General features: G+C 36.8%; 1 protein-coding gene across 1 annotated transcript; it reads right to left on the bottom strand.

The window, feature by feature from the left end:
* On the bottom strand, nucleotides 1-25,421 carry LOC120519830 (unconventional myosin-VI-like; the record flags this gene model as incomplete). The annotated part of the gene is made up of 5 exons (XM_039742614.1): nucleotides 1-88; nucleotides 5,383-5,540; nucleotides 11,259-11,403; nucleotides 11,857-12,037; nucleotides 25,341-25,421. Coding segments are annotated over 5 exons (653 nt in total), but the record flags the coding sequence as incomplete, so codon positions are not given.
* Nucleotides 25,422-26,699: the final 1,278 nt, after the last annotated feature.

The following is a 26,699-nucleotide window of genomic DNA, read 5'->3' as shown; positions in this document are numbered from 1 at the left end:
CTCTTAAATTCTCTCATTGAAGAATTGTTGCAGTTTTCATTGCAGTAATTGATGCAGAACTGCTCAAAACTATTATGTTCAAAATATTCTAGATAGAAAATATGTAATATTACTTCATAAACATGACAACAAAAATTTCACATTTCACAAAACACACTTCCATCAATACCGTACTCTTATTCAATCCTTATGGTAACTGACAGAGCATAAGACACCAGGAAATTGACCTAAAAAAAACCCAGGAAGACGCCATCCAAAGCAAGGTCCGCTAAGTATACATTTACAATGGGACTACTTAGAGCTTCCAATTAGCTTAGCAGCATGTTTTTGAAGTGAAGGATGAAAACTGATATTTTGGAGGAATTTCATGAGAACACAGGATTAAATTGAATATTACCAAAAAGACCCTGAAACAGGAATGACACACTGCAATGAACACAATGAACAATCATGAAGCTGCAAAGAAAATGAGACAAAGACATAGGTTTTGTATAGATTCATGCCCAACATGCAAGATCCTCAAGTAAATTACAACAGATCATACAAGTTTAATTTCTCTTGCAGGTACTGTAGCTTAAATGTTGGAAGATTTAAATAATTTCATCTGATAACCTTCTGAACTTAAGGAAGAGCAGGACTCAGACACAAATTGAGTGCAGTTGTATACACCTGACTTAAAGAAGGTAGAGAGCTTGGGCATTTTTATAAAATTGCACTAGCTTGGCAAAATTAGCTCTACGGTATATGTAGTAAGTGCAGAGGAAAGAGATATGACCAACCACAAAGAAGCCTGGGAGTTACATATATAGGATACATTCTGAAATCGGGGAAAACAATCTTCGGTGAGTGACTACCTCATAGAATTACTAATTAGTGATCAAGGACAAGATACATGCCTGGAACTCAGCCCTAAATTGGTGCTGCCAGGGCAAACTGGTCATATGAAGAGCTGCCCAGACTCAAACTCCCACGATACTGTTTGCTTTGCAATTTAGTATGCAGAGATGCTGGCTGATTCTAAGGGGAACAGCAGTAAAATTCAAACCCCTCTTGAGATCAATAAAGAAAGGAATCTGACAGATTTAAGCATTCCAAGGCAATGTCCAGACTGGAAGGTTTACGATTCTAAATGATGGAACCATGTAATCGCTGGCAGTGAAGTGGAAACACTAATCCAGTCAATTGCACAGTGCTGTACAAACGCTGGAAGCAACCACTGAAGTACTGTTCAGAAGGAAGGATAGCTGTCTACTTGCTAAGGCTAAAAATAGAAGTCCTGCCCAACAGTGATTTGGCTGTACAAGTAAGCAAATCCAGTGCAGTAAACAATAAAGGAAAGCAGCACAAAGACATTCCTGATATTCAGTGGGTACAAAAAGTATTCAGACCTCCTTCAATTTTTCACTCTTTGTTATATTGCAGCCATTTGCTAAAATCATTTAAATTAATTTTTTTCCCTCATTAATGTACACACAGCACCCCATATTGACAGACAAAAAAGATTTTTGAAATTGTTGCAGATTTATTAAAAGAAAACTGAAATATCACATGGTCCTAAGTTATCAGACCCTTTGCTCAGTATTTAGTAGAAGCACCCTTTTGAGCTAATACAGCCATGAGTCTTCTTGGGAAAGATGCAACAAGTTTTTCACACCTGGATTTGGGGATCCTCTGCCATTCCTCCTTGCAGATTCTCTCCAGTTCTGTCAGGTTGGATGGTAAACGTTGGTGGACAGCCATTTTTAGGTCTCTTCAGAGATGCTCAATTGGGTTTAAGTCAGGGCTCTGGCTGGGCCATTCAAGAATAGTCACAGAGTTGTTGTGAAGCCACTCCTTCGTTGTTTTAGCTGTGTGCTTAGGGTCATTGTCTTGGTGGAAGGTAAACCTTCGCCCAGTCTGAGGTCCTTAGCACTCTGGAGAAGGTTTTTGTCCAGGATATCCCTGCACTTGGCCGCATTCATCTTTCCCTTGATTGCAACCAGTCGTCCTGTCCCTGCAGCTGAAAAACACCGCCACAGCATGATGCTGCCACCGCCATGCTTCACTGTGGGGACTGTATTGGACAAGTGATAAAGAAGTGCCTGGTTGTCTCCACACATACTGCTTAGAATAAAGGGCAAAAAGTTCTATCTTGGAGTTTGCTAAAAGACACCTGAAGGACTCTGAGATGGTGAGAAATAAGATTCTCTAGTCTGATGAGACCAAGAAGACTCATGGCTGTATTAGCTGAAAAGGGTGCTTCTACTAAATACTGAGCAAAGGGTCTGAAAACTTAGGACCATGTGATATTTCAGTTTTTCTTTTTTAATAAATCTGCAGCAATTTCAAAAATTCTTTTTTTTGTCTGTCAATATGGGGTGCTGTGTGTACATTAATGAGGGAAAAAATTAATTTAAATGATTTTAGCAAATGGCTGCAATATAAGAAAGAGTGAAAAATTGAAAGGGGTCTGAATACTTTCGGTACCCACTGTATGTGAGGAGAACCAAGTAGTGCTAATTCCAACAATGGTACTAACCAAGAGGTTACCCATGACTGCATCCAAAGCTGGGGAGATGACAAACCAGATTATAGAGGTCAGAATGATGATAGAAATAAGAGGAAAACATAAGGAAGTATTCAGCAACCTCTGTTGCATGGTGGACTCTGTGACACCCTCACAGGAATTGCCTCGCTGCCTTCAGGGGCTTAGCTCAGAAGGGGACAATGTTATAGATTAATGAGAATTCTGCTGAAGGTGGACACTGTTCCCAACAGGGACAGCTGGCAGTTTTTACCCTGTGGGGGAATCTGGGTCAGGATGGTTAACATTTCCTATCCGAGTTGGGAAGCAAGGGCAAAATAAAGGCACAGGGAGACTACATCCTGTGCTCACATTGCCTTTCCATACACTAGGGGGGCTGTTTGGATACCTGCATGGCAGCATAGAAGATGTGGTTCTGTAGGGCTACCATGTTGGGTTCTATGGGTGCTGCCAAAGGGAGCAATTGGGAGGTGAGTCCATTGTCTGGGAGTGGTTCTACCTAAATCAAGAGCTTCCCAAAGGCAGTGATTAGGAACTGGAATTACTCCTGGTTAGGTTAAAAAAGGGAGTAGTCAACACAGCCCAGAGAGTTGAAATTGGGAGGATGTGGACAAAGCTTGCCTGGGAGGAGTGGAGAAGGAATTACGATTGTATGGATTTTAAGGAAAACAAAGTTTGGGAGGTATTTTATTTAAATAAAAATATGCAAGAATCCAGACTGAAGTCTCAGTAATTGTGCCTGGGGATTGCGGACAAGTGACACCCCCTAGTGGTCACAATTTCTCAAACACTACTGAAGCAAAAATATTCCTGGTGCCATGACTAAATAGAGCTGACTGCAAAAATCCCAGATAAATGAAACAATTTTCTACTGGACTTGAGTTCAGGGTAGGCATCTCGCAAACTGCTAGTTCTAAAATGTTCTATCTTTGCTAGGATGTAGTCATGCAGGAGTTCGATACTTTAGGTCTTCCTGGAATATGTATATAATGAAAATATTTTACTATAAACTATTAAGAATACATCACTGTATTTTGTGGCATGGTGTAAATCACAGATATTGCATAACAATGATATTCAAAGATGCTGGAAGGACTAGCTAATGATTACTAAATTAAGTAACACAATTTGTAAAATTACTAAAGTACTTCATATGTATGGGCGGCATGGTGGCAGTGGTAGCGCTGCTGCGCCAGTAAAGAACCTGGGTTTGCTTCCCAGGTCCTTCCTGCATGGAGTTTGCATGCTCTCCCTATGTCTGCGTGGGTTTCCTCCGGGTGCTCCGGTTTCCTCCCACAGTCCAAGAACATGCAGGTTAGGTACATTGGTGTTCCTAAATTGTCCCTAGTGTGGTGTGGGTGTGCATGTGTGTGTGTGCCCTGCGGTGGGCTGGTGCTCTGCCTGGGGTTTGTTCCTGCCTTGCACCCTCTGTTGGATGGGATTGGCTCCAGCAGACCCCGTGACCCTGTGTTAGGATATAATGTATTGGACAATGACTGACTTACTGACTTCATATGTGAAGTATTCTGTGACAAGAGTGACAAATTCATTTCATGTAAAAATAAAACATGCAAATTAGCCAAGATATCCAAAATGACTACAGTAATCCCTCGCTATATCGCACTTCCACTTTCGCGGCTTCACTCTATCACGGATTTTATATGTAAGCATAACTAAATATATAATGCGGATTTTTCTTCTTCGCGGGTTCTGCGGACAATGGGTCTTTTTACTTCCAGTACATGCTTCCTCGGTTGGTTTGCCCAGTTGATTTCATACAAGGGACGCTATTGGCGAATAGCTGAGAAGCTAACCAATCAGAACGCAGTTAAGTTCCTGTGTGCTGAATGCGATGTTAACCAGGAAGCCTCGTCTCAGCTCATTCAGCATCAACGTGTTTTGCTGTGTAAAGAGTTAACTTTTGTGCTCTTTTGTGTTTATCTTTGTGTATAGTCAATCCCTTCATTATGGCTTCAAAACGATCTGCTCCTGCTACTGCTTCAATGAGGCTATGATTCTTTTTATTTAAAAGTAGGAAAGGAATATACGATCTACGGCTGCAGTGTCCTTTAACCAGGGTGCAAAATGAGTTGTAAGTGGATGTAATAAGGCAGTAGACTGGATGGAATCTGCTTTAGGGATTTGGATTGAAGACTGCCGGAAGAACAACAACGGCGGTGATATGCAGTTGTCTAAAGAGGCTCCTTTAGAAGAGCTGTGACGCTCTCCTTTGTTGTGCAGTAAAACTAAACTCATCGTTATTGGACAAGTCGTCGTGTCATTGTTGGTAACTAGAATTAATTTTCTACTTACAGTACTTAGTACATGTACGTGCATCGTTTAGTGTCACTGTACACACATTTACTGTATACAATTTTTCTTGCATTGTACGTATTTATTGCTGGTGGCCTGTCTATTGTAATGGCTGTAACATATGTGATATTGGAGACACTCGATATCTTTAAAATAATATTTAGGTTTTACTGTATATAAACTGTGTGTTTACATACATAATTTCAATGAATCTTACCTAATATCTAAGAGAATACAAAGGGTTTATGCAGTATAATTGTGCAGGGAATATTTATAAACAGTGTGGGAGAGTTTATAAGGGCTTAAAATATATAAAAATAACCATACAAACATTCTACTTCGCGGATTTTCACCTATCGCGGCGGGGTGTGGAATGCAACCCCCGCGATCGAGGAGGGATTATTGTATTCTGATTCCTTTTGGTCTCTTTTATAGTACAATGTACCTTTCCCATAAGTAAAAAAGCGATAAGATTAAAGAAGCAATTAATAGTAATGTATTTTGCAAACGTCAATTAATAAAAATGGAATGTAACTTGAACTTACCAAACCCCGCAATGTCTAAAACTCCAATGAAGCAAGATGATGTCTCAAATGGAAAGCACTGGTTCACTCTTTTTACCGCGTGATCAAACAACCGGCTGTACACAGCTTTAGCCAAGGCATCACGTGCATTATTCGCCTGTTCCACTTTCAGGGGTACCCTGCAAAACAAAACAAAAACTCCAACTAAGAATTGTTCAATAAAGCATAATCATTACAAAAAATAAAACTAGAAGTCCATGTATCAATCTATTACATTCAAATAAAAACCATACTTTTCACAAATCTTACTCAGAAAATGAAAAGCAAGATATTAAACATATATATTACCAAGCTTCATAATGCTATTAGATTGAAAATAATACTGAACTAGGCCTGAAAACTCATCTTCCATCTCTTATATTTTAGAGGCAATGTCTTTATATTTAATTTTGCTAAAACTGACGCTTCAGTACTATTACTTCAGTACAATGCTATGCGTCCAGCTCTTAGCATCAGTTAATTGCAATGCACATGTTGTTCTTTTTTTATTCTTGCTGATACCATTACCCACTAATACTGTACTGTGATATACAGTAAAATTGTAAATAATTTTATGTTACCTCATACAATGAAATTGTAAATAATTTTATGTTACCTCATTATAAAGTGTTGCTTTTAAAGTGCATTACTATAATGGTAATTTTGAAATATTTTATTTACAAGAAAGATCGACTGATCAAAATTATAGAATTTCACATTTAATTTATTTTTGATTTTGATCATGAATATTTCAGACAGTTCACAAAATTTGTTTATCATAGTTATTTTATGTTTTGTGGATTACTGTTGTCAACAAAAGAGATAATTTTAAAGTTCCAAACATTTCTATGTCAAAAAATTAAGCAATACTTTGAGATATTTGAATGCCCTTAAAGAAGAAAAACTAACATAGTAATAAACCACTTTCCTGTTAAAAAAATTAAATCTTTGCTGGCACACAGTTCAGTGCTTAATTCAATAAATATAACAAACAAGTGATAATGACATAATGTGTAAACTGAGTTGAAATGATTAACTGAAACAGAAACAGCTATGTAGAGGGAATGAAACGGGGAAAGAGACAACCATACTGAAAAGAGGAGAATGTGGTAGATTTGGTGGTTTAAGCTGTAAATCTTGCATCATGCCAAAAGTGAGAATATAGACAAGACACAAGGTGGTCATTCTTTCATCATCTCAAAGCAAAACATTTATAGCAAACAGGAGCTTCCATATGTGCTGCACAAGCTCTTATGTAGAAGTACAAGGACAAGGACATTAAACACACTGGTTGGCCAGGGAAACTGAATGCAGCAAATGAGAAATACATCAAGATTATTTATTTTCAAAATCAGAAGATGCGCAGAACCACTATCAGCTCAGAACTGGCAGACAGTAGTGGGATCCTGGTACACCCATATATACTTCAGAAAAGTCTTATTAGAACTAGTCTTCTTGGTGACCAAGCAGCCATTCCTCTAAGGAGGAAAGAAAATCAAACAACTTATCTATACACAAAAAATACAGGACTGGGATGCAGAAATATGGCAGCAGGTGCTCACACAAACACTTGACAGAAGGTACTTAGTTCACCAAAGAGCTGTAGAATAGTACACGGATGAATGCCTGCAGGCAAACAGTGAAGTGCTGTGCATGCTCTCAGTACGTTTGGGGCTGCATGTCCACAAACAGTGTTGGTGATATGAAATTGATGCCCCCCTCACTGATGATAAATGCAGGCAGATTCTTATCCATCATGCAGTACCATCAGGGATGCGCCTGATCTGTCCCAGCGTCATTCTGCAGCATGACAGCCATCCCAAGCACATAGCCAAAATCATAAGAAAACTATGTACAGAAAAGGAGTGGTGTTTAAGATTTAAGTTTAATGCTTAAATATTTATTTGGAACTGGTTTTGAAATCATAAAATGGCCATCAGCATCATATTCACTTCAAAATAAGAAAAGAACTTGTTCAAATGTTACCTATGCAAGAAGAATTAAATATAGCATATCTATAACCTATTTTGTGTAAATATGCAGATGTGTCAAGTATTTTATTACACTATTAAAAAAATCTTTCGATTTCTTTACTGTGTAGTCATACATACTTATAAGAATTACTTAAAACAACCAAGATGAATAATTGTATTTTTTATCTAAAAAAGACAACAAGATACATTACAACAAACACAATGCTTTTGCTTGTGATATGTTTAGTGGTTTGATGGCTTAAGATGATGTCTTACTGCCTACCCAGCATAACCACGTCCAACACCTAAAGTCTGAGTGATGTAAAATGCAGGTATCACTGTTACACTGAAAAAAAGAAAAAAAATGGTATGGAATGGTCCATAAAGTACTTTCATGTAGATTTCTCTTTAGTGATACCACAGATGATCACTCATTTGAAGTGTTTACAGTCAAATGTACTGCATAATAATATACAATCAAGTACATATACTTTGTGAGACCTTTTGAGACCTTCCCAAACGGGACTACACGCAAGGCGACTGCTGCATATTTTGAGGGTTGCTTGTCTGTCATCAAGGTAAGCGCAGGTTTGCAGAGCCACAGAAACAACTACAAGCTGACCACTGTCACATGCAAAGCACTGGTCGCCCGATGGGTGATGCCGGGAACATTATAATTTGCCCACTGACCTGGTCCCAACCCTGCCTGTTTACTGTGCTTGTGTATAGTAAAATGATAGACCCTGCTATAATAAATAAAATTGATGTTCCTGTTTCGAATCGAATAAAGCAGGTTTTGCTAAAGTACAGAGACTCAGCCTCATCTTTGGGGTGCAAGACACCAACTCACACAACACAACTTATGTAAGTACATATACTTGTATACTTATTATGCACACAAATACACAGATAAATAGATTGGTACGGGGTGGATTAATGATTCTGTGCATGTTGGCCTTTACAGATCTAGGGGTATGTTTGTAAGCATTCACTGATCTCTCTTCATCATCCAGTATGTTCTCTGGTAGGGCAAACAAGAGTGTGTGAGTGGATGTGCATACATGTATATTTAACTAAATTATATTTGTCAAAACTACTTGTGCAAAACCTTTGCAAGTCAGTAGGCCTGGTCTTATGACTAACCAGAGCAGACTGTGAAAATCCCGGTTAAATTAAACAATTTCTATGCCAATTGTTGGATATAAGTTAAATAGTTTTTGAAGAAAACAGAGATAAGTACTATACCAAACTGGACTAAAAACAATAGACCTAGAGCCTATAATAAGACATCATGATGCATCTTTTTTGAAAGAGATATGTATAATGATAGTTTTAAAAAATAATTGACCTAATTTTCCATAGAAACACACACATAGACAAACATACAGACACCATGCTAACATTTTACTAGGAGTCAGAATCTGAATTTAACAGCATAATTTTGATCCCATCAAGTAGAATAAGAAGAGTCAAACATGCTAGGGTTCAACAGTTTAAAATATGCTTGAATGTAAATGCAATTTTCAAATGGTTTCAGCTTAAAACGACACAATGATTTAAAAAACATTGCCTCAGATGAAAACTTGACAAGGGGAACTTTATATACAGTAATTGCATTAAAAAGGTTTTGGCTCTAAACTAATCTACCAGGGCTCATTGAAAATTAATCTAGTAACCCATTCACCATTTCCCGCTATTGTGAGGTCCACTAGTGAGTACACTTGGTCCAAAAATGCACTCTGGCTTTGTTTGAAACAGAAGAAATTTTATATACTGCATGTGTTAGCTGTGAAAATATTTTTTCACTTAAACAGAATGGATTAACAGCTAACATTATACTAGAGGCAGCAGTTCAGAAAATGCATGAGTGGATGAAAAATACATTGCAAAAAAAAATCTATAAATTTCCTAATGTAAAGTGATGATGTATTTAAAAACCCTATACAACCGGTAAAAAACTTTGAAATGGATAGAATGCACTAAAGTGTTTTAAAGATATTCTGATTACAGTGAAACATAAATATAGAAGTGGCATTGTTAACCAATGGTTAGTGTTGCCTCATGGAACCAGTGTTCTTGGCTTTTACTCATTGCCTATGTGGAGTTTGCATTTTCCTTGCATGTATGTTTTGTTATTGGTTCCCTCAAAGGCATACATGTAAAGTTAACTAATGAGTTTTAATTATCCCAATGTGAATTTAAGGCTGTGTGAGTTAGCTCAAAGTAGACTGGCAACCTGATTTGTTCATGCATTGTGCCCAGTGTAACCCTGAAATTAACTTATGTACTGTAGATTCAGAATGTTATTATCAAAAATATCCAAAAAGGTTGTAGTTTCCCATTATTCACCAACAATATGTACTCATATTAAGAGTGTATATGCATTAAGAATGTATACGTTGAGATGCATTTCTCAAAGTAATACCCTAAAGTAACTTCTAGTTCATTTTAAAGCATGAAATGTATGCCTGATTTAAAATTAAAAAGTATACTGTTTATTTTGAAACTGGCATAATTTCTAGATTACAAACAAAATCCAACTGAAATATGATTAGTCACCTAAGAAGCATTTATTTGATAGGCTGCTGAAATGTTCTTTTATTTTGGAGAATCACTGCTTTATAGAAACCTTAATATTTGGAAACAGGACTTAAAAACATGGCGGCACAGTGGCAGCATTGCTGCCTCGCAGTAAGGAGACTTGGGTTCACTTCCCGGGTCTTCCCTGCATGGAGTTTGCATGTTTTTTTTGTTCTTTATTTCGCCTTATACAATTTCTTGTATTAGGAATTTGTTAGTTTTCGCATTCCCCTTGGGGTCAGAGCGGAGGGTCAACCATTGTAAAGCGCCCTGGAACAATTGCAGGTTAAGGGCCTTGCTCAAGGGCCCAGCAGAGTAGGATCTCTTTGGCAGTGGCGTTGATTCAACCAGCAACCTTCAGGATACCAGTACAGATCCTTAGCCTCAGAGCCACCACTTAGCCTCTAATTTTCTTCCCGTGTCTCGTGGGTTTCATCCGGGTGCTCCGGTTTATATCCATAGTCCAAAGACATGCAGGTTAGGTGCACTGGCGATCCTAAATTGTCCCTAGTGTGCGCTTGGTGTGTGTGTGTGTGTCCTGCGGGCAGGCACCCTGCCCGGATATGTTCCTGCCTTGCGCCCTGTTGGCTGGGATTGGCTCCAGCAGACCCCGTGACCCTGTGTTAGGATACAGCGGATTGCGTAATGGATGGATGGACTTAAAACGTGCATCTACATTTATAGTTCAAGTTCATTTAAATGTCTAGGTAACTTACATAAACCAGAACGCAAGTATAGTATTAGACTATTCACATTACTTTCATCTTCAGCAGTAATTTGCATTAAAAACTTCCAATTCACATATTAGGAGGAATGTGGACTGCTGAGCATTTCTTACATCTCTTTTCATAACTTTTAAAATCCAAGAACATAACACAATACTTAACATGAACATATTAAAACAGCTGACTGATTAACAGACAAAATGTGGATTTTGGCATAGGAACACTGTGTATACCATAATGAAAAGAGCACAGAAAGCACACTTTTCAGATTGCTTCATTTCCTGCCAGGTGAGTCAGACAGCATGTAAAGCACTATCATGCAAGATTTAGCACAAGCTGATAAAATGTTCTTCCAGTTTAAAAAAGGCTAAAGCATGATAGAAAAAGAAAAAAAAAAAAAAACAAATCTGGAGAACACTGTAAAGAAAATAAGTGTTATTTTTTAAATTATAGTATTCTTTTATAACACCTACTTTTAAATGTAAACATAATTGTAATATATTTCTTATTACTATAAAAAGAAATTGTTTAACTGTGTTGATATTGTTGGCTAACATCCTGTAAAGGTAATTTTTCTTACTTAATAACCGTGCCTTTGGTGCCCCCTGCTGTTGTCAACATTACTCTTGTTGTCAGACTGACTCGCAAGTCCTCTTCACAAAGGCCAAGTAGCTCTGCACAGTTTTCTAGAGTTTGACTGGATTTATTCTTTAGGATACAGCCACCTGCAATATTTTAGATTGCAAACGAATTTCATAAGAACATCTGCAAAATATTTTTAGCTATGTATAGCATACATTCTTCTTATCATTCTCATCTCTTCTCATTTTCAATCAGACTTAAAACTTCCAAAAATGAAAATGTGGCACTTGCCTTAATTAAGTTAAATCATTCAAGTTTTACTGTATTATCACAAATGCACAGCAAGTACCTTGAAAGAGACAGGCTCAAAGATAATTTTCTTTTGGTTATAAAAATTTAAAGACTTTTTTTATAGGACAGAGTTAATGACACTATGATAAATAGTTTGATAAATACTTTGATCAAATATTACATATGACATCATTTTAAAGTAAGCTCTCTCTTTTTATTCAATGGGCATTTTTGGTTTTTCAAGTGAATACTCATTTCTTTTAAGGAAAATGTATAAAGAGGTTAGACAAAGCAATTTTTCTAACCTGATGTACTGCCAGCTTCTTCAAAGTCAATATTACCCAGATGAAGGACTCCAGCAACAACTCTGAAGAGATCCAACTTTTCAACATCATTCAGGCCTATTTTTTTCATGGCTATACACATCCTGTTGAAATCACCTTGATCATCTAACAATGGGTCTTTCAATGAACCTTCTTTGAAATGCTAAAATATTTCAAGACAAAAACATATTTGTTATTTGACAGTGGTAAGGTATCAACATAAATACAACATGTAAAAAGCTTATCTCTATTGAAATAAACATCGCTGGAATTCACTTTTGTGTCTCTTGTTTGGATTAACAAGGATAGATATCTTTCAAACTGACAAACTGTATAATTCAAACCCATTGTTTTCTTTCTTGGAAAATTTATGTTACATCAGTTAAAAAATGGTTGTGGCTAGTTAATTGTCGAAATTGGTATAAAAGATAACTATAGTAAAGAAGTAAGATATTTTGCTCATAATATAATTTAGTAATAAGAAAAAAAGTGATTTCATATTAACTCAAGGTATAAATTCAATCTCAAATAGTTTTCCTACATTGTATATGTCTGTCAAATGTAGCACTTCACAAATAGACAAAGATTTCCTAATGAATTTAAGATTATGAATTAAAGCACTCTTCCATATAACAAACATGTTAACATGTCAGGCATGTTATCTCAGTGTCTTCTATTCCTGTTTTAATAATGAATGATATTAAATGATTACGGATTCCCTTGGCAGGTCCTAACAAGAGGATCAGTGACTCCTTAAGTAACCAAATATTACTTAATTTCATACTAAATAAATTGTTCTTATATTAAACTCTAAAAATTGGATCATGCATGTGAAAACAATATTTTTTACTTATGGTTTTATGGCAAAATGTGTAAAAGTAGCTTTAATACAGCACAGCTTTTCTACCTTTGTCAGCTCTACCAATGCATTTCGAAAAAAAGAGAAATGCATAATTAGCAGAAAGTTACATGGATAGTAACGAAAATTTGATGTGTTCAGAAGCACAGATAATATACTCAAGGGGCATTGAAGGCATGGCTGAAAAAACATTTTGTGAATGAGTGCTTAAAAGATTCATTAATATATTAAACAAATTATATTTACTACATATTAGCCCTGAAAAACAGTGCTACACAATAATGCATTTATTCTGCTTAAAATATCACTTAAAAAAATTGGAAAAGAATATATTCCAGCCTTAATGAAAGTTAATGAAACATCAATGAAAAAATAATAAGATGCACAAACAAACCTGAAAACAAGCAATATCTTCAAGAATGCAGAACCACCATAATGCATGCAGGCATGCAAAATGCAAAAGAACAAAATACTATAATCCACATGTTTAAGGTGGCATCATAAAGTTTGGCATAAGTTTTCATTACTAAACTAAATGCAAAATATAAGAATTATTTCTTTTATAAGCAACAGTATGGTGTTATAATGGGCAGCATAAAGTGTCATATTTCACTAAACATTTCAAACTTGCACACACAGGAAAAATAATTTCTTTCATGCACAGTAACAACAAGTCATGCTTCACTCAAGTTAGTAATGATGTAATACACATTAGTATGCTCACATCATTATGGGTTAAATCAGTAAATAAACAAATCACCTCTTCCTCCTGTTATGTTTTAGAAGAGAAGTAAATTGACAAAATATTTGAATCCTTCCAATTATATTAGTCAAGTATACTATCAAAATGTTAGAAAACGCTTCCTACTTAACTACATGTGGATTCATGTTAGGAAGTAAATTTATTACGTGAAAAAATCAATTTGAGACTATCATTTACAAAGTAGATAATAATTAAACCTGTATTATCATTTTTACCACTTAGAGACAGTAAATAATGTATTCCTTAGTATTACTACTATGTTTTTACAATAAATGAAACAAACCAATTTAAATGCATTCATGTGAAATAAAAAATCTTAATACTTAGATGTTTAATACAAAAAAAGAAATGAGTCTCAAAAATATCAGTCATGGCTAAATACAGCATTATTATCATCATTACACAATTTATTTACAGTATTAAAAACATTTTTTCAACATCTGCAAAAACCTTTGATGTATCATATACATAATATTGTAAAACATAATTATTACCAGTACACTAAATTATTTATAAAACAAAATAGTGCTGAACAGTTTCAGAGTATGTTAAACTAAATGCTAACATTTTCCAGTACCAAACTTTCCAACTGATGGTACGAAAGTTATCAAGGACATTCAGCTGATAATTCTCACTAAGTATTAATTGTAAAGATTTAATGTTTTAAACTTTACCAACCTCTACTAAGGATACAAGAATATCACAATACAAACATTATATATGGATCAGTATATCACACTATCATCATAAACAGGTTGTAAAAAGAGTCATATTTGCACCTCCTTGGACTGATAACCAAGTTTTCAGGGAGTCATATTTGCTATTTGGCATAAATTTGTTTAGATTTGGCAGCACATATTGAAATTTTTAATAAATTGTTACTTCATTGTATTTTTATTTGCATATTTGATAGGTATTTACAAATAACACAATTAAGGAATAATACTTATACAATATCCCTCAAATGAAGTACTGAACTCTAAAAGAAAATCTCAGTTTCAAGATAACATAGTACAGTATATATATTTTTTCTGTTTGCAATTCGTAAGGTGTTTCCTGCTAAGTAACTGTGAGCAAATAAAACAGCTTTCAGTATGCTGTGTTGGATTAAGATTTTTTTGTTCATTAAAGACAAGAAGTTTTGAAGCATAAAGTCAAGAATTATTTAATTATGGAGTTGTTGCTAATAAGAAATCAACTGAAATTCGTTTTTGGTGCCAAAAAAGGTTTTTGTTGCTGAAACTGGGAAAAATCACCTTTAGTTTTTTTCTCTCTTATTAAAATCTAACATATCTGTACAGCTAACATGCTATCTAGAAATTAACCTTAAATATTAACTGAATGCAGAATAAAATAGTATTAAAAAATAATAATTGTGACTGTCATTATTAAATTAAATGAGACTATGTACTGTATGCATACAGTACATACACATTTTAAGATGTATAACATCACAATGGAATTTCTGTATTAAACATATTATATTTATTGAAGATTATGTTAAATTCAATATACTGTTGATATGTTATCCTGTGCTTTCAGTATTGGCCTTAAATGATATAACTGGGGACTTCTAGCAATTAATTACAAAAATAATAATATTAATACAAAATAAGAATATTAAATGCAATAGTGCAAGTGGCAATTATATATATATATATATATATATATATATATATATATATATATATATATATATATATATAGGAATAAAGCCGGCCAGTCATCCCGGCCAATACCCCCAGGTGCAGCCCTGGACAATGGAGTTTTTATCCACGGCCCTGCTGGATACCACGGGGCCGCTAAAAGGCGCTGCAGGAGGAGGGACGATTATTTGTCCTATAACCCAGAAGTATGTACAAGTCACATGGACTGAGACAGAAGAAACACTTCCGGGTCAAGGACTATAAAAGGACTGTGGGAGATCCCAGATGTCAAGCTAAGCTGGGTGGAAGGGTGGCAACGAGTTTGGGAGTGGTGGAGTGTATTATTGATTATTGTGGTATATTTATATGAGTATTATGGAGAGGAGGGAGCTTGTGCACTGTACAATTGTCCGAATAAAGAATTATTGGACTTTTACCTGGTGTCTGACATATTGTCCGAGGGTTCAAGAGGACGATAGCACTCTCTATCTGTCACTATACAGTGGTGTGAAAAACTATTTGCCCCCTTCCTGATTTCTTATTCTTTTGCATGTTTGTCACACAAAATGTTTCTGATCATCAAACACATTTAACCATTAGTCAAATATAACACAAGTAAACACAAAATGCAGTTTTTAAATGATGGTTTTTATTATTTAGGGAGAAAAAAAATCCAAACCTACATGGGCCTGTGTGAAAAAGTAATTGCCCCCTTGTTCAAAAATAACCTAACTGTGGTGTATCACACCTGAGTTCAATTTCCACAGCCACCCCCAGGCCTGATTACTGCCACACCTGTTTCAATCAAGAAATCACTTAAATAGGAGCTGCCTGACACTGAGAAGTAGACCAAAAGCACCTCAAAAGCTAGACATCATGCCAAGATCCAAAGAAATTCAGGAACAAATGAGAACAGAAGTAATTGAGATCTATCAGTCTGGTAAAGGTTATAAAGCCATTTCTAAAGCTTTGGGACTCCAGCGAACCACAGTGAGAGCCATTATCCACAAATGGAAAAAACATGGAACAGTGGTGAACCTTCCCAGGAGTGGCCGGCCGACCAAAATTACCCCAAGAGTGCAGAGGCGACTCATCCGAGGGTCACAAAGACCCCAGGACAACGTCTAAAGAACTGCAGGCCTCACTTGCCTCAATCAAGGTCAGTGTTCACGACTCCACCATAAGAAAGAGACTGGGAAAAAACGGCCTGCATGGCAGATTTCCAAAACGCAAACCACTGTTAAGCAAAAAGAACATTAGGGCTCGTCTCAATTTTGCTAAGAAACATCTCAATGATTGCCAAGACTTTTGGGAAAATACCATGTGGACTGATGAGACAAAAGTTGAACTTTTTGGAAGGCAAATGTCCTGTTACATCTGGCGTAAAAGGAACACAGCATTTCAGAAAAAGAACATCATACCAACAGTAAAATATTGTGGTGGTAGTGTGATGGTCTGGGGTTGTTTTGCTGCTTCAGGACCTGGAAGGCTTGCTGTGATAGATGGAACCATGAATTCTACTGTCTACCAAAAAATCCTGAAGGAGAATGTCCGCCATCTGTTCGTCAACTCAAGCTGAAGCGATCTTGGTGCTGCAACAGGATAATGACCCAAAACACACCAGCAAATCCACCTCTGAATGGCTGAAGAAAAACAAAATGAAGACTTTGGAGTGGTCAAAGTCCTGACCTGAATCCAATTGAGATGCTATGGCATGACCTTAAAAAGGCGGTTCATGCTAGAAAACCCTCAAATAAAGCTGAATTACAACAATTCTGCAAAGATGAGTGGGCCAAAATTCCTCCAGGCTGTAAAAGACTCATTGCAAGTTATCAAACGCTTGATTGCAGTTATTGCTGCTAAGGGTGGCCCAACCAGTTATTAGGTTCAGGGGCAATTACTTTTCACACAGGGCCATGTAGGTTTGGATTTTTTTCTCCCTAAATAATAAAACCATCATTTAAAAACTGCATTTTGTGTTTACTTGTGTTATATTTGACTAATGGTTAAATGTGTTTGATGATCAGAAACATTTTGTGTGACAAACATGCAAAAGAATAAGAAATCAGGAAGGGGCAAATAGTTTTTCACACCACTATATATATATATATATATATATATATATATATATATATATACTAGCTAAATACCTGCGCTTCACAGCGGCAAAGTACTGCCTTAAAATTTTTATTCAGAAGAAAATTAAACCTTTTTAAACTGAGGGAAGATATACCAATAATTATTTGTTAAGGATCTCTTTGTATACAAAATTGTTAGTTCAGCCCTCGGTTGTAATATGACCAAGCTGTGCGCTGAGCTTACTCTTGAGCATGCAACGTACAGTTGGCCATGTGAAAAGTAATCTTGTCTGAAATCTCACAGCTTGGATTGCTGCTGTCATAATAGGTTTGAGTTTCATGGTTTGTTTCAATTACGACAGTATTTGCAGGACTTGTGTTGAAGTAACATTCGGCATCTGTCAAGCGTTGTAAGCATACAACCGGTTTCATCGATAACTTCACATCCAGCTTTTGAGAGCTTAAACATTCATAAACATCAAAGTGTCCACTACTGAAATCGTCACCTGTGAATCTAAGATGTTTAAGAGGCATTGGCGGTTATCGAAAGGTGTAAAATATTTGGCCATTTGAACACTTGAAAGCAACAACCCGAACAATTCAGCGGCAGCCATCAACTCACATGCAGAACCATAGGAGAAGGGCATAAGCATTTCACTCTTGTAGTGCTCCTGTGTAGTATAATTATCTCCTGTACCATCATCAGTCCACACCTTGAACCTGTCCCAGTCATTCAATACATAAGAGCCTGATATGGCCGTGCAATATGTATCAAAGAGAATGGAAAACGCAGGTGCCGTCTCCGGGCATGGAAACCACTCGGTAAGTGACAGTTCTTTGATCGATGGTGATCACCTCGACAGACATGTTAATGGGGGTGCGGTTGGAATGATAAAGGAAATGGGTACCTGAACAATGTAAAGTAAGTCTAAAATACCTACACAATAATTATAATCGTAATAAGCGAACAATAAAACAGTGGAAGCCATGGATTAAATAAAAGTCTGTAATTATCAGCAGGGAGGCGTGAATCCGTGGAGAAGCAAGGAAGGTAATGTAGAGACGGATCGGCGGACGGCCTTATATAGGCAGGCAGCCAACAACGTGGGAGGCGTTGGGATGGGGGACCCAACGCCGCCTCACACAGTGACCGAGCTGCAGGCTATGGGCTATATATATGCGTAAAGTAGGATTCAGTTAGCGTTGGGAACCCAGCGTACCAAATATCTTGAAGATGGGCCCATAAGTAACAAAAACCATTGAAAAGTTAAATATGGCAGCCGACAGTGGCATCTTACCACGAAATAAGTAATGCATTACATTGGTTTCGGTTAGTGCAGGGAAGCCGCCTACCAAATTTTGTGAAGATGGGGCCATAAATAAGAAAGTTCAACATGGCGGACATTGTTGACCGTTATGACCGTTCTGTAGAATTTCGAAATGAAACCTGCTTAACTTTTGTAAGTAATCTGTAAGGAATGAGCCTGCCAAATTTAAGCCTTCTACCTACACGGGAAGTTGGAGAATTAGTGATGAGTGTGTGAGTGAGTGAGTGAGTGAGTCAGTGACGGCTTTGCCTTTTATTAGTGTACTAGCAAAATACCCGCGCTTCGCAGCGGTGAAATACTGTCTGAATGTTTTAATTAATAAAAAAGTAAACATTTTTAGACTGAACGAACATATGTAAAAAATTAATTGTTACGGATCTCTCTGTATACCGCATTGTCAGTTCGGCCCTCTGGTTGTAATATGACTAAGCTGTGTGCTGAGCTCACTCTTGAGCATGCAAAATACAGTTGGCCATGTGAAAAGCAATCCCGCCTCAAATCAATGCCAACTCTTTGTAGTGTTTGTCCCTGAGACTTATTAATTGTCATTGCGAAGCAGAGCCTTACTGGAAATTGAATGCGTTTGAATTGAAATGGGAGATTAGATGGTATAACAGGGATCGAGGAATAAAAACTGTGTCACCTGAGGCACTGCCAGTAAATATAGTTGCTTCAATTAGGTTGTTTTGTAGAGATGTGACCTGAAGTCTTGTGCCGTTACAAAGTTTAGGTGGTTGTAAGTTTCTGCTTGCTTGGCTAAGGTCGTAAGCGAAAGAAGACACCGCAGTGAACACAGAAGAGAACCCGTGGATTAAATAAAACCTACACAATAACTGTAACAATTGTAACAAATGAACAATAAAATAGAAGAGAACCCATGAATTAAATAAAAAGGTTGCTTCGTTGGTGAAGCAAGGAAAAAGCACTTCCTTATATGTCTTTCGTTTTTAAAACAGTGCAGAAGCTGTGAGAAAGCTGCTTCCTTGGAGAAGCTCAGTAAGCGAAAGAAGACACCGCAGTGAACACAGAAGAGAACCCGTGGATTAAATAAAACCTACACAATAACTATAAAAATCGTAATAAATGAAAAATGAAACAGCGAAGAACCCGTGGATTAAATAAAAAGGCGGATATGTTGGCGAAGCAAGGAAAAAGGACTTTCTTATATATCGTTCGTTTATAAAACAGTGCAGAAGCTCTGAGAAAGCTGCCTTCTTCGCAAAGTAAGGAAACGACTGAAGAGACGGCGGGGATGCGGTAAGTCTTCGGCAAGGAAGCTGAAGCGCTGCATTATGGGATCTGTAGTTTATTGTGTTACCAGTGTTTCATATCCCCGGGCCATTAATAACAATAATACAGTATATAAAATGATCTCGCGGGCCGGATGTTGCCTGCGGGCCTTGAGTTTGACACATATGGAGTAAATAGAACTTGAAAAGATATATTTTTTCGTACATTGAGCCCGCGTGCTATTGTGGTTTTGCTTGCATGCCTCAATAAGTCATCCTCCCCTCGCTCTTACTTTTTTACCGTTCATCTAATGAATACACTGAGTATGGCTTTACCAAAACAATCATTGATGGCGAATAAAGTATCCATTATTCGAGTATGTAGATCAGGGTATATATATACATATATATATACCAGCGTATCACTGTGAGCGTAGTGTGTTAAAGAAGCTATGAAAAAGAAAAGGGAACATTTTAAAAATAAAGTAACATGACTGTCAATATACAGTAATTGTTTTGTGAGTTTTACTGAGTGTTGCTGTCATCAAGGATTTGATTATCATTATTTCTTTCAATCAGGTTCGTATTTGTAGGATGTGTTGTGTTCAAGTTACATTCCGTGTTTGTCAATCGTTCTAAAGATGACAGGTTTCATTCATCGATTAGTATCTTACTGCATCAATAAACAGCTTGTCTTCTTCTTTATCTGAGACCCGACACACTGCATGCACAGGTTTTTTTTACACTGTATTCCTTTAGCGGGACATTGACTTTTCCACCGTGTGCTTTGTTTCCACAGTAACTGCATTTATGAATATGCTTGTATGTATCAGGCGCTTCATATTTTTTTGCTGCCTTTTCAATTGTGTAATTCGTTTTTGTTCAGCTCTTTGGAACTGTTGCTTTTTGTCTGTGCACTGCGTCAGTTCACGTGTGCCGCTCGGTGTACATGCATCGAAGTTTCCCAGCTGTGCTGGTGCCATGTCGTGCTATGTCCATGGCTGTATCTAATGTTACGAAGTCCGGCACTTAAAACTTTCTCTCGCAGTTTAAGCTGAGTTTGTGCCAAACACCACCCTGACCATCTCATTTTCCTCTGCATAAGGACAGTCCTTCACCCGTGAATATTTACCTGTGGCAGTTTGCTATTGGATTGCCGGTGACGGACGGCCTTATATGGGTAGGCACTAAATTACAAACGCCAGCGACAGCCTGTCTATGAACTTAATTTAAAGTTTAGGTTTACATCGTGCTTTATTTCCGAAGTACCAGAACTCATGAATATGGTTGTATATGTCACTCGCCGCTTCTTATTGTTTAGCTGCCTTCTCAATTATATAATGCATGTTTTCTTCAGCTTTTGGGCCTCTTCCTGGTTTTCTACGCTGCGTGATTACGTGGAAGGCGTGATGATGTCACACGAAACTCCGCCCCACGGGTTTCAAGCTCATCTCCATTACAGTAAATGGATAAAAACAGCTTCCAGTTATGACCACTACGCGTAGAATTTCGAAATGAAACCTGCCCAACTTTTGTAAGGAAGCTGTAAGGAATAACCCTACCAAATTTCAGCCTTCTACCTACACGGGAAGTTGGAGAATTAGTGATGAGTCAGTCAGTCAGTGAGTGAGTCAGTGAGGGCTTTGCCGTTTATTAATATATATATATATATATATATATATATATATATATATATATATATACACACAGTAATCCTTTGCTATATCACGCTTCGACTTTCGTGGCTTCACTCTATCGCGGATTTTATATGTAAGCATATCTAAATATATAAAGCGGATTTTCCGCTGCTTCGCGGGTTCTGCGGACAATGGGTCTTTTTACTTCTTGCACATGCTTCCTCAGTTGGTTTGCCAAGTTGATTTCATACAAGGGATGCTATTGGTAGATGGCTGAGAAGCTAAGCAATCAGAGCACGCAGTTAAGTTCCTGTGTGCTGAATGGCTCAGCGACAGAGCGCCGAATTCGACTCTGCAGAATTAACCAGGTCTTGTCTCGCTCATTCAGCATCAACGTGTTTCGCTGTGTAAAGAGTTAACTTTTGTGCTCTTTTGTGTTTATCTTTGTGCATAGTCAAGCCCTTCATTATGGCTCCAAAACGATCTGCTCCTGCTACTGCTTCAGGGGCCGTGCCCAAGTGCCAATGGAAGATGTTAACGATTGCCGGAAAGGTAAAAGTTTTGGATATGTTGAAGGAAGGAAAAGCTACACGCTGTAGGGCGCCATTACGGCATCAATGAGGCTATGATTCTTTTTATTTAAAAAGTAGGAAAGGAATATAAGATCTACAGCCGCAGTGATCTTTTAACCAGGGTGCAAAACGAGTTGTAAGTGGATGTAATAAGGCAGTAGTCTGGATAGAATCTGCTTTAGGGATTTGGATTGAAGACTGCCGGAAGAAGAACAACGGTAGTGCTACACAGTCGCCTGAAGAGGCTCCTTTAGACAAGCTGTAGCGCTCTCCTTTGTTGTGCAGTAAAACTAAACTCATCGTTATCGGACAAGTCATCGTGTCATTGTTGGTGAGTAACCATAATTAATTTTCTACTTACAGTACTTAGTACATGTATGTACGTTTAGTGTCACTGTACACACATTTACTGCATACAATTTTTCTTGCATTGTACGTATTTATTGCTGGTGGCCTGTCTATCATAATGGCTGTAACATATGTAATATCGGAGACACTTGATATCTTTAAAATAATATTTAGGTTTTACTGTATATAAACAGTGTGTTTACATACATAATTTCAATGAATTTTACCTAATATCTAAGAGAATACAAAGGGTTTCTGCTGTACAACTGTGCGGAGAATATTCATAAACAGTGTGGGAGAGTTTATAAGGGCTTAAATATATAACAATAACCATACAAACATATGGTGTCTACTTGGCGGATTTTCACCTATCGTGGGGGTTCTGTAACGCAAACCCCTGCGATCGAGGAGGATTACTATATATATATATATATATATATATATATATATATATATATATATATACATACACACATACACATACATACATACTGTACATGAACACACACACACACACACACACACACACACACATATATATACAGTGGTACCTCGGTATACGTCTGCTTTGGAATAAGTCCAACTTGGTATACGTCCTGTATGGACACAAAACAATTTGCTTGGTATACGACCTTTGTTTGGAATACGACTCGCGTGCTAACCTTGTTTACCTCTCTGAGACAAAGCCATGACTGCCCACGGCGTTAGTGCAGTTTATAGCATTCAGTGAACAACCCGCGCTTTAACTCTCTGTGAACTTTCACGCGTGTGTGATATAAGCGGGTCCACAGCTCCTGTCAAAGTCCAGCTTTAAAATAAATAATCACTGCGCTCGCAGCTTGGTGAAGGGGCGTGGTGGTTATGTGGCTGAAGGTTGTCAGGGCGATTAGCGATGTGGCGTTTCTCACCAAAGTGCACTTGTGAGGGACCGTGCGCATTCATGATTGTTCCTGGGGCTGCTTATCTTGATAAACAGAAGCCGAGTCAGCTAGAAAGGCAGTAAAAAGAAAACAAAGACGGGAGGTTGAGTGAGTGAGAGAGAAAGAGGGCTGCTTATCTTGATAAACAGAAGCTCCTTGGCTTGAAGGGGAGTAAAAGAAAGAACGGAGAGAGAGAGAGAGAGAGAGAGCGAGCGAGAGCGCGCATGGATAAAGTGGCTGAAGCAGGCAGAGCAAAGGTCAGCTGCAAGTAGGGCGACTCCCCAGTTGGGAAGCAGGCACCGGGCTTCTTTTTTTTTAAAGAATGCTTCCTGCTTTTAACTTTGTTGTTTTAAGAAGACTTTTTCTATTGTTTTTTAACCTCCACGTTTCACTTCTGATTTTATGGATTATTTATTGGAACTTTGGAGACTGCACTTTAATTTGAACACCTTGTTTTGTTAATTGTTTTAATAAAAGCACTTTGCACTTTTTCACCATCCCTTGCTTTGTTGTTACCGATGAGGTTTAGCAGCGAGGCACATTACCGACGGTGTAGGATTCAAGGGCCCCCCGGCAGCAGATTGGAGCATACAGCAAACCTGCATCGTCACAACGTGGTTTTGTGTTTTTTTTCATGTAAATTTGAATTGATTGTTGAAAAGTATGAAGGTGGCATGCATTATCCGGGACTTGGCTGTTGCATACCGTTTGCGAGAACGACGGTATCTACGATTGTGAAAAGCAAAGATGTTATTAAAAGTAAAGTGAGGTAAAATTTTCATTTATTTCATCTAATTGCTTTTGTATTTATGTATTTTAGTATTAAGCAGTGTTTAAATTATTTTATACAACCCCATCAATGTATAATATGCCAATAGCAATAGGATTTTTTCATGGGAGCGGATTAATCATTTTCTCATTATTTCTTACGGGAAAATTTGTTTGGTATACGTCCTGTTTGGTATAAGTCAAAGGGTCTGGAGCGGATTAAGGGCGTATCACGGAGGTTCCACTGTGTGTATATATATATATATATATATATATATATATATATATATATATATATATATATATATAAAGCTTGAGAGTTACCTTACTTGATTTTAAGTTTCTTTACAGAGAGAAGGCCAATCAATGTATGACTTCATAAAGTTTTCTGGGAGAAAATAAAGCATGCATACTGTATACACAGTGGATTCAGAAAGTATTTGGACCCATTCACTTTTTCAAATTTAGCTATATTGCAACCTTTTGCTAAATTTACTTAAATTAGTTTTTTCCCTCACATCAAGCAACACTCAAAATCACAGAATGACAAAGCAAAACAAGAGATTAAGGGAGTTAAGGACAATTTATTAAAAATAAAAAACTGAAATATCACATCTGTATTCAGACACTTTGCTGTGACAGTTGAAATTTGGTTCAGGTGCAACCAATTCTATAGATCATCTTGTTTGGAGTCCGCCAGTGGTGAATACAATTGCTTGGACATGACTAGGGAAGGTACAAACATGTCTATATAAGGACCCACAGCTGACAATGTGTAAAAGGGCAAAAACTAAACCATGAGGTCTAAGGAACCTCTTACTTGTCACATCATACCCATGACTTCAGGCAGTAATCGCTGCCAAAGTTGATTCAACTAAGTACCAAATAAAGGGTCTGAATACTAACATTTAAATGATTTTAGCACAAAGTTGCAAGAAAAGAAAATCGTTCAAAGTTAAGGGGCCTTGAATTCTTTCTGAATCCACAGCATGTTTAGAATTTGGATTGTTTAAGGATTTACTGGTTGGACCTGATTTTGTTACTTAGAAAAAACTGAGCTGGTATAATAAGAAGTTAACTACTTCCTGAAATTACAAGTGATCATACTTTACAAGTAAAAGGAAAAAAAATATCTCTACAACCTCTTTGAGGTCTAAACGTTTTCTGTAACAGACTGATATTTTAGACCACATCTCATAGTGCATTACTGCCACTGGAAAACTATGCTAATAAAACTATATACAATTCATATACAATTTTATATAGTAATGATTGGGTAATTTAATTAAAAGAAAAAAGAAAACATATATATGCATACCTCAGGACTTTTCCTGTTCTGTAATATCTGTTTATCAGTTTCCTTGGTTGCAAAAAATCTGGTGCAGCCACGATTTAAATACTAAAAAAGGTGGGGGAAGGAGGAAAGACAAACAAATAGCTTTGGTTACAAATAAAAAAAATATAATATACAGAAATGTATCATACAAAATACCAAGTAAAACAATAGAAAAGAGATATTAAATTGCAATACACTACAGAACTGCAATACGTCATGCAGTGCCAAACAAGTTAAAAATGTTAACATTATCAAACTGTCATGTAAATATCATGATAATATCATACTTGTATCTCTAGTAGCTTCTCCTATCCCTACTATATATTTTGATTTCATTGTAAAAGAACTCCAGAGTCTGCCAGTAAATCACAATAAAATGGCAAACCAGTAATGAAGCAAAAATACAAAAAGTTATAAATTGTCCATAACTCAATGATGTTCCACTTCAGATCACATTGAAAAGGGCTATTAGGGTTAAACATTTATGGTGGCCCCAACAAAGCTTGATAAATAATGAAATGTAGTATCTAATAGGGCAGAAGGTGAGCAGTAAAATTATGACACCAAAAAGACTGTATTTTATCTAGGCTAATTTTCAACTCATTTAAATGTGTGTTTCAAAGAATAACAGTCAAAGAATAACAGGATTAATAACAGGATTAAGCTAAACAGAATTGTTTTACGCCCTTTACAAATTCAGAAAAAATATAACACATGTATCCTTAATTATTCCTTTGTTTTAGGAATTATGTGTTAGTAGCCTCGAAAAGGTGTGTGTTGGTTGAGGTAGCTAAATATGGTTTCCTAAAACTGAAGATGATGTTTAAAATGGTGAATTTAAAGCCATTACAATAATAAAAGCAAAATTAGATAATATCAGTTATTTTCAATTATATTTAGTGAGAAAAGGAACCAGCTTTGTTTGCTTTGATGAATGCTTAACGAATTTACAAAAGCAAATTAGGGATTTTAGGTTAAAGAGTGAAACAGAACAGAATCAGGTGCAAAGTGATATTACTAAGGCACTGGAGAAGGATTTAGAAGATGTTGTTAGTATACCCATAAACCTAAAACCAGAGAGGTGTGAAAATAGAAATAGAAATAGAAAAATCTGTCTAAACAAACAATTAAAAATTGTAAAATTACTGATCGTGGAAGTGATGTGCAAAACACAGGTTAAAAAAAGGAACAGTGATGTTCCTTCCAGCCTTAAAAGTAGGTCTAGCAGAATTCTTTAAACTAAACTGTGAATCACATACTCAAGGACACCAATGGAAATTAAGGGAAAGTGCATTTAGGTCTGAAATCAGGAAGCCCTTCTTTATAGAAGTAGTTGTGGGA

This window comes from Polypterus senegalus, unplaced genomic scaffold (assembly GCF_016835505.1).
Source record: "Polypterus senegalus isolate Bchr_013 unplaced genomic scaffold, ASM1683550v1 scaffold_5637, whole genome shotgun sequence".
Classification (NCBI taxonomy): Eukaryota; Metazoa; Chordata; class Cladistia; order Polypteriformes; family Polypteridae; genus Polypterus; species Polypterus senegalus.
The sequence above is the reverse complement of the archived record's forward strand: the minus strand, read 5'-3'. Positions and strand labels throughout refer to the sequence as shown.